We start from the raw sequence: 13,202 nt of genomic DNA on the forward strand, positions 1-13,202 counted from the left end.
CAAATAAAAATAAAAAACAATTTTGACATTTTTTTTTAAACTTGATTTATTTTTTTGATAGTCTGTAGTTTAACTCTTCAAACTTCATGTTTATTGTGAGTATATGTAGATATGTGTTTCATGTTGTCAGTGTTAGCTATTAGCTAGCTCGTGGTTAGCTGTAACAACATTACACATATGAAATGTAACAGGATGATATAAGGTTTGGTTTAGTTACGAAAAGTTGATATCGAAACACTCGTATGACTTTTTACCATAATTGGTGTGTGTGTGTGTGTGTGTGTGTGTGTGTGTGTGTGTGTGTGTACCCGTTTCTGTTATAACTAACCAATTGTAACATTTTACTCCTTGTGTTTGAGACTAAACATGTTCTGTTTGTGTTGCAGAGATAACACCTACATCATTGAACAGCAGAGACATGGAACTAGCTTCTTTCACATTTTGAACACATTTTTAATTTTCTCTTTAATTCTGCATCGGGTATTTTTTGTAACCTTTTGTCCAAATCCATTTGACCTGCACCTGCTGAAGAAGCCTTGTTTGATCCGTACTGTCACTTTGGAACAGTACAGTCTGATCATCTCTGTGGGATGGTATCTGGTCTACACAGATAAAGGAGCACATTCTCTCAAACCTTTTTAACCACGTGGGATTTTAAATCTCTGCAGCTTCCTTTCCAGTCAGACAAGTACAAATGTGTGCGTGTTATTTATTTTATTTTTGTTGCAAAGTACAAAAAGTGCTATTCTTATCCACATTGTTTGCATGGTTAAAAATAGGACATCTGAATTCATTTTCTGGATGATGCTGATAAAGGAATAGAACTCACAGTGGAAAAGGTCTGACCATAAATGAAAGTTAGCGTTTTGGACTGCGGGGAAGGTTTGGTATTTGGTCAGACACCCTGTCTACAAACGAAGCCTGGCCTTTTCAAAGCCATTTGCCTCAGTTAAAAACTCTGCCTCTGTGTTATGTGTTGATCCATGAAAAGAGGAGGCCCCACTAGAAGAGGGTTTTCTTTGTGTGCATGTGAGCGCTTGTAGATCTTGAGCCCACACACAGTGATGAGGCTGGGGACAAAAGGACAACAGCGGGGTGGGTGGGGGTAGACGAGGACTCAGACTTCAGATTTGCTGACTCAAAAGTACATCATCAGATTTGTCCTGGTGCCCACTAGAGCCCAGGACAGTTAAGAAAAGAAAAAATCTTCACCAATGTGACAACACATGAAAGTACAAAAACCTGAGCTTAAAAAATTGCTTCAAGTTGTTCACTACCCAAATGAAGTTGTCAACAATGTTTAAAAATGAGCGAAAACTATATTAAAGACCCTTTGATGAAAATACAGGGTTTAACCATGTTAACATCCATATGATGTTTTTATATAATACAAGTCATATGATGAGAGAAATAATCATCAACACCATGACTGAGTGTTTCCACATTGAACTGCAGTGAACAAATGACAGTCTCATAAAAAACAGATTAGACAGCCAGGGTTTCATATGTCACAAACCCAAGGAACCAATCCTGTCAACCTGTGGGGACAGGGGCGGGGCTAAATAAACCTGAAGCCTTGTCAGTACAGAGAGAGAGAGTTAGCATCAGCACAACCACTAACACTGTGTCAGCCACTGTCAGTTACAAGCTAACAAACAACATAAACAAATAAAAGATGCTAACTATGCTAACCGCTCTGATACGTCTGCTGGTCTCTGGCTCTGGTCTCAACAGACTCCTCCTCTGAATCTGGGTCTGACTGAGGCTCAAACATGTGGCTGAGTCACTGAAACAATCCCCTGCAAACAGAGTGAAGTTTAGCTCTTTCAAGTTCACTCAGCTGACCTGCGGCGTAACACAGTGCGTGCTGTAGGTGTGCTTGTGCATAGGAATAGGGTATTTCAGCAATCCAGAAAAATGTAGTACCAAAGGAAAGTGGTGTTTTGATAGGAAGATATGTGCTGAAAATATTCTACATGAAGTGTACATTGAACCAGGTATTGGATTGTTTCGGTGGGCAACTTTTAAAAGTGTCAAACACGTTTTTTTTCTTCTGGCCCCGCCCACAGCAGCACATTGATCTGGTAACGTTCCGTGTTCCCTGCTGCTTCTCTAAACTGCCAGCGCACTGATCTGAATCTACTGCAGGTAACACACTGACTATGCATGACTACCTCACACAACCCCACGTCAAATGACCTCAACTATCTCTTTAAGGTTAGGAAACACGACTGTGTGTGTGTGTGTGTGTGTGTGTGTGTGTGGTAGGGCATTCACGAGTGCTGTATTTTTGTAGTCATTGACTACTCCCAAAAAGTAGTCGACTAGTCGATTAATCGCGGGAGATCTATCATATTTTTTTCACCCAATAACAATGATCAATTATCGTCAAAAACGTCTCATACAACCAGTAAAGGGTGTAGGCGGGACCAACCTGGGGGTAGGTGAAATACCAATGCCTTCGATTGGCTCTGAGAGGCTGTTTAAAAATGAGCCGCGATCTGATTGGACTAAATCCCCAGCAGCTTGTCTGACCTGGAGATACCGTTTGACTGCATGACGACTGCTCTCTTCCAGCGACAGCACAATGAAATTTACCAACAGACCTGTTATTTCCCTTTTTCTGTGGTCGGTGATCGGACGCTTGGAAAATTCTCCGATTGTCGTCTGCCTGCTTTGTTCCCTCTGTTGGCGCTTCTCCTCGTTGTTGCTCTTGGTAACCATGAGCGGGTGTAGCTTCAAATGGTTATGTATAGCGCTGGTACTTTGGTGGTACTTTAGAGTAGCCTTACATATATTGCAGCTGACGGTTTTATCTGCCTTGGTAAAATATTTCCACACTGTTGACTGTCAAGCATCGGGGCGTACAGTCATGTTTCTCTCTGCCTCTTGTTTTCGCTGCATTTCTGCTGCTTTAGCGCCCAACAGTATCACACGTGACTTGTCAACAACTACAACTACAACAGCAAATACCCACAGCGCCCCCTGCTGCATATCTGCTGTAGATGCATTGTAGATGCAACTGCTTTATTACTGCACCGTGCTAAAATCACAGATGAACGATTAGTCTACAGCAATGCACAGTGTCGACTAGTGGTTGTAATATTCGAATAGTCGACTAGTCGACTATTCTGTGAAACCCCTAGTGTGTGGTATCCTACCCTTGCAGTGAAGTCGACTGCCGCCCCTCGGTTCAACAGGAGCGTGGCCACGTTGACATTCCCGTAGTGGGCAGCGATATGCAGAGGGGTGAATCCACTCTGAAAGACAGACAGGAAACAGACAGACACACAGAGAGGAGGACAGAGGTCAGATTTTTACTTCATGTCCTTAAACTTTGACCCGCGCCTCTTGACCTTGAGTCTTCCCAGCATGCAGCAGTTGAATCAAGCATCACAGGTGAACAAAAGGTAAACTGAAAAAAAAGGAAAATGTAAAAGTCACGGGAAAAAAATAATTTTGAAAATATTCAAGTCAGTATATGAAGCACCCACACATACAACCCCAAAACACACTCGTCACATCACCTCCATGCAGGTTTTCAACCACAGAAACCAAAATGAAAGAAAACCTTTGGCTTCAAGAACCAAAATGAAAAAGACCAAAACAAAAGCAGAACAAAGAGAAATACACGCACAGAGATTGACATGAAAATGGACAAACAATATCAGATACCCAAAATCAAATGATAGTAAAATCATAGAGTGGCACATAACGAGTGGGGAAGAGTTCCCATCACCACATTGCACTATGTTAACTGTATGTCATAAAGTCTTAGAGTTAGCAATGAGAAATATATGAGAAAAGTTAGAGATTGCAGAGCAGGTTGGAGTAGTTGTGAAATTCTTGCCTTACCTTGCCGTTCTGTAAGTGTGGTCCGATTTAATGTGAAAAAGTCGTTTACAAAAGTGTGAAGAATACAGTGGCTAACGTGATGGTTTCAAACTTTACACAGTCAAAAGCTTAGAATGGTGCAAATTAAGGCAGCATGGATGCAACATGCTATTCAATGCCAAATCTTTGGCCAAGCAGCTTAGTATTTTAAACACATTATGAGCTTCCCATGCTGTTAATGATTAGCATTGTTTGTAGTTGTAAAAGAGCTAAAGTTATAGTCCAGTAAGTTACAAATCTTTCATAGAAATGCATGCATTTGAAATACTTGTTTAGGAAGCTGTTAAATATGGAAAACCAGAGTTGCCAATATTAAAATGAAATAATTTAATTAATTTAAATTTTGTATTTTCATTATGTACGGCAGAAAAGAAATTATTTGCATTTCAATTATCATGTGTAAACATGCACAATTACTGCCAAAAAGAAAAAATTCCACTGACAGGAAATTTTCAGTTTACTCCAAAACAAAACACTGTTACTATTAATCAAAATTTTTCAAAATGGTGGACAATGTTGACTCTAAACTGAAAAACTGGATTGTAAAGATGAATTCGGATTATATTTTCATTTTAGCTCAATCAAATGATTATTGCTGTGTTTAATGGCCATTTTTATAATGGAAAGATTCCCTAGGCCTCTTTTGTCAAATCTGACAAAGTCCATCATCAGAACCTCCGAGAGGAAATAAAATTCAACTTAGTAAAAAAAACAAAAAAAACATGCACACCACTTCATTTCTTTTCAAATGTCAGAGTCCAGTTTGCTTTTTTCAAGATTACATAAATTGTACATTTTCTGCTGATTTGAAATTGAAAACGAAACTTAAATTTTTATTTAGGCTTTGGAGAATATTGAAAATTATTCATAAAAAGTATTAATTTCGGAAGTAACAATGCATTTTATAGTATCTATAAAAATAAAAACAAAAAATATTTAAATTTGATTAAATGTTTTCATTTTTCTGTTGGCAGTGCTGGACTTCCATAAATGTGGAACAGTATATTGTAATATTTGCAGTCATTTAACCAATGCTGTTTCATAGTGTATCTTTAGAAGTCATGCAGTACAACAGATTACAAGACGGACCCATAGACAATATACATTCGTAGCTGTTCCAAAGATGCATCAGCATAGTATTCATCAAATCAAAACCTTACAGGAGGAAAATATAATCATTTAAAATAAATCAATAAACCGTACATCTCAATAAAGATGTTGTTTAGAGATATTTGTAAATGAACTGAGAATCAAATATGAAAAAAAAAGAGCCGGTAACAAAAATGAATACAAACTGAAAAGAAAGAATGAAAATGCAAACAGAGTATGAATAATAAAAATCCAAAGCCGACAACTACAGCAGATGGTGTGCAGTGCCTGAATGCAGGACACATGGCAGTGGTGTGGCCATTCCTATCAGCCGTGCATGGTGGCTTCTTATACTAACATAAAATTGTGGGAAGTGTAAAATGAACCAAATGATTCTTTATTTACACCATGCAGTGCTGTGGAAGTGAGAGAAATAAACAGTGGAAGAGAAGACAAAGACAAAGAGATGGTACTGTATAGTGAATCTGTAGAGAGTTAAAGGAGCATTGGTATACCTCAGTAGTCCTATTGACCATCATCTGTAGCAGGAGGAATGAGGAGGGAAACATCAGTTAAGTCAGGCTTGTATGACACTGTATCAGCAGCTCAGAGGCAGCTACACAGTCAGATACTAAGCTGGCAAGCAACGTGGCTGGGGTGTGTCACTCCCGTTTAAGGTGTCCTGCCAGCGCAGCTAAGTTCACACATAGGTGAAATCTGTCACACAGAGAAGGGTCCTGGAGGACGGCAACTATTGTTTATTATCAGTTCATCTGTTATTTGATTTTGCGATTTATTATTTGGTCAAAAATGTTGAAGAATAGTGAAAAATCCTCATTGCAGCTTCCCAGAAGCCAAAGTGATATTTTCGTGAGTCCAATCATCTATGATCAATAATAATTTTAAGTGGATTGGCCTAAATTAACTACAAAACTGCACAATGCATTTCAAGTGGCGACGTTTTAAGTTTAAAGGTACTGATGAAAGTATACACTGTTGCCATTGAATGAGCAATCTAGTCAGTCTTTGATGTTTTAGTGAAAAATGTCTTTTTATTGGTCAAACTGTCAGAATGTGAAAGAAGTGACACATGAAAAGTTGAACTCATAAGGAGCAAAATAAACCCTTGTTCCTTTCAGTACACTCAGGGGTTTGGAGTTACACCTTTACTTGGTCTAGTATGACAGCTAATAACTGTTTATATAACTCACCTGTTCACATTATATTTAAACTTAAAGTTATATATATAAGTTATATAAATGAGGGCATGTCCTCTTTGAGTGACAGGTGGCTGAGGGTGTGATTCCACAAACGGGCATGCACCCAAGTCTTAGCTCCACCCACACCCCTCCTCTCTGTCCATTTTTGGATTAGCTGGGAGTTAGGGGCGGAGTCAGACACTAACAAAATGGCAATGGTGGAGCAGCTCACTCAGAAGCATGTGTCCCAATTCAGGGGCCACATCCTCCAGAGGCTGTATTGTGAAGACAGAATGCGTCACAGCTGCGTGACCCTTTACAAATCCTCTTTATGTCCTTTTCCTGAGCAGGTGGACAACCTATCCCAAGATTCATTGTGCCCGGGTAATGAAAGAAAACAACACTGACAGAGAGCCTGAGGATTACACTGTTAAATGTAAGTATTGGGTCTCAGCTCAATGCAACAGCTAATAGTACAACCGTTAAAACCATGGGCCTTAAAACCTCAAGTTCTTTCTTTTTTAGAAAGCTGCTAGAAGACAAGAGCCACACAACAATAAGAGCGGGAACAGCTAGTGACGCACAGCGAAAATCCTCCGTACACCTGACTGTCTCATTTCGGTTTAGCCTTTGCGGTCTACGACAGCTACGAAGGGCCACACCTTCCTACGAAAGTGTGGCCCTTCGTAGCCATCATAGACTGCATCCTCAGAAGGATGTGGACCCTGAACACAGCTTGAGCTTCAGTACCACCCTTCAGAAACCTTAGGGGTGATGTCACGGAGGCTACATCCATCTTTATTTACAGTCTGTGGTTCTAACAGTAATGATAACCCTGTAGCTACTAATCTTAGTTTCAGTGTCAGTGGCAGTTTAGCATCTTATTATCTAAATTACCTAAAAACAGGAAAACGGTTTGTGTGTGTGTAAAACGTAAGCAAATACATGACAAGGTAACACTGTATTGTTCACCTCATTTTCTCCTCCAAATAAGTTCAGCTAACTGAGGAGTTTGTTTACAACCTGAATGTGCCTTTTTTACCCAATTAACATGGTTAGTACAGTTTTGTACTAATGGGATTAATAGCTAAAACTACAAAAACAACACCCTTGCTGTAATAAGTTATCACTTTCGCTTAAAGGATCTAAATTTATTGAACAGTATCTCAGCTGACCACAAGAGAAACAGCTGCAGTTTTCAAAAGGAACCTGTTTAGTGAGCAGTTATGTAAGCAGAACGTTTTCCCAAGGTGTTTGATTAGAGCTGTGCCCTTGTGTGAGAGCAACATGTGTTTAATGTGTGTGTATGTGTTACATGTGTGTGAGCGTGACTGTACATGCCATTTATAGCAGTTCTCCTGTGGGCCTTCCTTGTGAGTCATATTGAGCGGAGCTGCACCACAACAGCTGAATCAAATATGGTATTATACTAAATGCATGCATATACGCTAGTTTAGTTACATATGGACATAACTGGCAGCATGTTAAAATACACTGCAGCTCCTGCAGAAGTATTAAGATTCAGGCAGGTGTGGTGCAGTAAATGGAGTTCGTCTTCATTGGATTCACTCCAGCCACGTCACTTAAAGCCACTATCCGGTATCAGAGAAACAGTCACAACTGAAAACATTTGCTCCTTGACGGGTAATTGTGAGTTTTAACCAATACCGGATTATTATCAGTTCAAACCCCTCCCATCCCTTCAAACAACAGTAAAAACAACCCTGCCCCCCTTCTGTGGTTGCATGCAGCCTTAGATATCATCACCATTCAACCTGCAGACAGTGGCACACTCCATGCAGTGGACAGTGCTACACTTAGACACCAGCGCGGCGCGGTAGGAGAGGGTGATGGGGGGGAAGTGTGTGAGTGGTAGCATTTAAAGAGAGAAAGGAAAAAGAGGGAGAGACCCAGTTAGTTGCAGGACCAGCAGTGATGTGGCAGGCACAGACACACTGAATGAGAGAGAGAGGAAGAAAGACACAGACTGATGGAAACACAAACACATGATACACAGGTACAAAAGTACATCACCACAAGTTAGTGCTCTTCAGTCTACACTAAATCATACATATGTTTCCTGGGACCCTATTTACACCTGCTGTGATTGGTATTAATATTTTATCTGAATAAGAAAAAACAAAACACGTTATCAGTGTTGTACAATGACAAATCTGTCATACCACCTCCATCTGACAGGACTGACCAGAGACAGTCTGTTGTTAAGAGAATTAAAATATTGAATTTCCATCCCCGCTTGCCTGATGCCTCTTCCACAATAATAGAATACAGTTTGTCCATTTTTTTTCGAAGCTAAGTGATCTCACCACCACAACCATCACTATTAATAACATTGTGAAGTTATCAAATCATTATTGTTTTATGAAGCTTTAATGTTCATCGCAGCTGAGCTGACAGTCAATGCTAAACAACTACTGATTCATTCTATGACACTGATGATGTTGATGCTTAAAGATTCTGCATCCAATAACTCCCAACTGTCACATGCTTTGTTGATCTGACCATCAACCCCATATTCTTCTCTAACAGGGTTATGGGTTTTGTGGTGCTATAACAAGGAACTGCTACTTCCTGTCTCTGCCCCTCACAAGAACACAAAGTTAACTCATCAGGGAAACAAACCCAGGTCATGACCCTGACCTGTCAAATGAGACTGCTTGTTTAAGTTCTAGGGAAGATAAAGGTCATGGTTTAAAGTCACTTTGCTGTTTCAAATAATTTTTTAAGAGACTGCATCATCACTCATAGCATTTCTTCAGTGAGAAGAGCTGGTTTCAGTCTAGTGTCAGCTGGTTTTAGTCTAGTGTCAGCTGGTTTCAGTCTAGTATCAGCTGGTTTCAGTCTAGTGTCAGCTGGTTTTAGTCTAGTGTCAGCTGGTTTCAGTCTAGTATCAGCTGGTTTTAGTCTAGTGTCAGCTGGTAAAGTTAGAATCACTGCATAAATGTCCCCTGATAGAAACTATTTGTGCCAATTCATTCTGCCAATGGTGTAACTTCATGACTCAGTCACATGGCATTCGGCTGACCAATGGTGTGACTTAATAAGTCAACTCTATCAGTCAGTCAGTCAGTCATAGACATTTGCATTTATAGGGCTGGCTCTGTTGTTACAGTCCAACCAATAAGTAAACCTGTACAAGCAAATGCTCATTAACAATAGAGGTATCACCTAATGATTTTTGCACTACTGTAAGTCGAGTGTGTCACAGCTGAGATGAAAGAATATGAAAGCTACTGATTCTGTCAGTGACAACAATAATTTAGCATATTCAGTTAAGCTGAGAGATTTATTCAAACATGTACTAAATACCTATGGGCTGTTGCTAGGATACAGAATGCAAACTGTGGACTCCTGAGTCAAAGTCACACGCTTTGTTGACCCAATTATTCACCCTGGCCTCCCCTCTAAGAGGTTTTGTAATGGCGTCCTTCTACTTATAGAGCTGCCCTGTTTGTGTTGTCTTTTAAAAGCAATTTAAATGTCATGTTAATGTCTCATTTGTAATGTATTACAATGCCTCTGTGAAGAACTTTGAATCGCCTTGTGTCTCAGTGGTGCTGTATAAATAAACTGTCCTTGCCTAGAAACAGGCATTATTTGCTACTGGGACACTAGAAGCCACTTTTCATGAAATCCTAAACTTCCTAAATCCTGATCATGTGAGTTTGCCATCCAGTATCACAGTACATCCCCCCCAAAACTCCTTATAGGACTGAATATGACTTACAATGTATTTAAAATGTTGAGACAATGTTGAGTAAAGCTGAGCTAATCTGGCTCCAACTATGTATACAGTAAAACGAAACAATGGTGGCCTATAAAAAATGTCAAGTTCTTCTGAATCCAGTCTACTTCTCAGGCCTGATATTTTTGTTCCATCCAGATACTAATGATGCTCTGGGACCAATAAGACCACCCAGTCAGATGTCTAGTACCGAAAGGGGTAACAACACTGGAACAGAAAGCAGATGACTTGTCTCTGTGGGTAGAAATTTCGTACCACAAACTGTAACCTTAGCAATTCAGATTCAGTCACCACTGTATTTAGAACAATCATAACCACTGGTAGAAATGTTTTCCCACACATTACATTAGTGAATGGAAACATCAAGACCCTGGGAAGGCAGCAACGTCGTTGCTGTTGGCCGCCAGATCATAGAGTGGATATAAACCTCATCACAATGTCATCACCACCAAACCCACACTATCGTACTGTAACATCACCTTCAATGTAATTGTTGTTGCCAGCTTTCCACCTACTCGCCCTCTTTGCATAATGACAGCCTGTTATAATGGAGATCAGATTGTTGATCAATAGAATAACTTATTCAGATCACATTTCAATAGCAGATATAAACGAGGTGTCTCCTTTCAAAGACACTTATTGGACAAACTGTGTGAACCCCAGTGTTAGTGAAGCCAAAATCCATAGAAACCAGAAAGCGACTGGTTTTCAAGACTTTAACTTCTTCATTCTGCACCTCAAATATCAACGGATGCTATTTAGCCAAATGCATTAGAGCCGGACAAACTCCCACAAACTTCATTTAGCTGGAATAACCTCAGTATGGACACACTGACACAAACACATAGCATCACATTAGCTTAATTTCCACACATGCCAGCCCCCTCTGAGTCAAACAGTGCTATGGGCATACTTTAGACTGGACGTCAGCGTTGTGGTCGTTCTGGAGGAGCAGGGCGGCTGACTTGGTATCGTCCTTGCGGGCGGCGATGTGCAGGGCGGGCAAGCGGACCTTGCCTTTAGTATCGTTCTCCAGTAAGATAGAAACCACCTGGTTGTGGCCCTGCTGGAGGGCGATGGCCAAAGGAGTGAAGCCATCCTGGATGAGGTAAGACATGAAAGAGAAGTTCCAGGATTAGCAACATATCGTTTTCAAGAAATCCTTAATCCAGGATTATTCAGTAAAAAGCAGTAATTTCAAACATCTGACATGTTTGGATGAAATATATTACATGAGTGCTAATACATTAAATTGTCGAATAGGCCAAATGTCTATTATAAAAAGACTGGGTAAAAAACAATAGATAGGGTTAGAATTGCCTGTCCTAAAACAGCTGATTTGGTAAATTCATCTTTTCTTTAGCCTTGCCCTGTGGCAGGGCTCGAAGGGCCTAACCACTTTGTGTCTAGACAAACACTGTCATGAAATTTGGTCCTAACGTTCATGTCCCCACAGAATGAATTACAATGACATGACTGCAAAATGATGACATCCCCGTCATATCTACCCTCATATCTACTTTGTATTTAGTGCTAATTTAATGTTCTGTAAATGAGATTTTAAACAATAACACAGCAGCAGGCAAATATTTTTCATGTAAAGATATAGTGAAGTAATGGCGTAATGGGTCTGGTAGCACACTAACTAGCACTAACATGCACATGAGTCCCTCCTGTTAAATAAACATTGGCTCAGTGCAGTACACAGCATTCAGGTGATAACCCTGCAGTGTTTCCTCCATGGAAGAAAACACTTTTTTCATCTGAAAAGGCCTCAGACAAAGAAAGAGATGAGACCAGAGCACAGGAGGACTGGACATGGGGACTACAAGCTGGTATCCCCCTCAGCTGGTAGTTTTTACCTACTCTGTCAGTGTCATTCATGCAGCTGGTCCCAGCGGATGAATCCAGGGTTGAATTTCTTTCCCTGTCCAACCATGGAGCCACTACTGGTCTGGTTTTACTGATAGGAGAACCCTACGAGCTGCTAAAGGGTCCAGCTTGACTCAGAACAGTTTTTTCTTCTCCATGTGTCAGTAACTTGATGGGTCGTAATGTTACATGTCTTTTTTCATTAGTGACGGCTACAATAGACATGATAACGTTAGCTAACTTGCTGTTTATTATAACTAACTTGCTGTATACCACTATTATAAATGTATTCAACAAATGTTGCTATCGCTAGCAGGCTAAATGTCAGAATTGCTGTGGAGCATACCACAGAAAATGCTAGCGTGGGCTAATGGTTGTAGTTAGGTTGTTTTTGGTGGCTGTCATGTTCACAGTAACTTTATTGGGCGTCTTGTTATGTGTTTAGTGGACAGTTTCACTGAGCTTCATAACACCTTGCTGATGGAGAATGTGAAGAGAGGGGAGGGCGGTTGTGGCCAATGAAGCGTTAGTTTGGGTCTGAGATGTTGTTGGTCTAGTGGGGCATCCAGTGGCAGTGACGATCATTTACAGAGCTTTTGATCAATAATTTGACAGTGGCACAGTATACTGTATACGTGAGGACATGGTACAGTCCAATGAGGTCATCTCACCTCTGTAGCAGTGCTCTGGTTGCCTCCATTCTCCAGAAGGTATCGCACCACATCCAGGTGATTCTCCTGAGCGGCCATGTACAAAGGAGTGAATCCATTCTACAGCACACAGGCAAGTACATCAGGTTAATGGATAAACTACTGGTTATGAAAAAAATCTTAAACACCCACTCATTATCCACAGAACACAACCCCAAATAAAACCATGGCTCTCTCTCCATGGATATTATTGGTGAGTAATCCGAGAGGCGCTATTCTCAGTGACTTTGAAGAGGATGAGAGCATTAAACACCTCCAGCTGCAGACCTCAGAGGCTCACCTGAGACTGTGCGTTGATGTCAGCTCCTCGCTTGACCAGGATCTTCACCACTTCAGCCTGACCAGCGAGGGAGGATATGTGAAGTGCTGTGTTTCCTTTCTGGATCGATAGAAAACATGAAAGAACAATTAGAAATAGGGCTGATTTCTAAAATACAACGCTCCACACTTCTTATCAGCAGTTTTCATTATGACCTAACCTTATTAAAAGATCTGTATCCGTGAATTTTAAACAGTCCAGTTGCAATAATGAGTAATTGAGTATTGTAACCAATCTGTCGCTAATCTTCCAATCTCAAATTAACTGTCAAATGGCTGCAAATGTATTGCGATACTGTGTAAGCTTGGGTGATATCCAAAATTTAATATGTTGATACAGTACACATATATACA

General features: G+C 40.4%; 1 protein-coding gene across 9 annotated transcripts in view; it reads right to left on the reverse strand.

Annotated features, from left to right (window-relative positions):
- ank2b (ankyrin 2b, neuronal) overlaps positions 1-13,202 on the reverse strand; it is a 193,464-nt gene that overhangs the window by 54,920 nt on the left and 125,342 nt on the right. For all 9 annotated transcript variants that reach the window (XM_087178657.1, XM_087178656.1, XM_087178659.1 and 6 more), the window contains exons 4-7: positions 12,811-12,909; positions 12,492-12,590; positions 10,862-11,047; positions 3,162-3,260 (exon numbers count right to left, since the gene is read on the reverse strand). In XM_087178657.1, coding sequence (XP_087034783.1) covers positions 3,162-3,260; positions 10,862-11,047; positions 12,492-12,590; positions 12,811-12,909 — 483 coding nt within the window. The remainder of the gene's footprint in view (positions 1-3,161; positions 3,261-10,861; positions 11,048-12,491; positions 12,591-12,810; positions 12,910-13,202) is intronic.

Source organism: Seriola lalandi, unplaced genomic scaffold, assembly GCF_002814215.2.
Source record: "Seriola lalandi dorsalis isolate HSWRI2012SDOR001 ecotype SW California unplaced genomic scaffold, Sedor1 jcf7180002054694, whole genome shotgun sequence".
Lineage (NCBI taxonomy): Eukaryota > Metazoa > Chordata > Actinopteri > Carangiformes > Carangidae > Seriola > Seriola lalandi.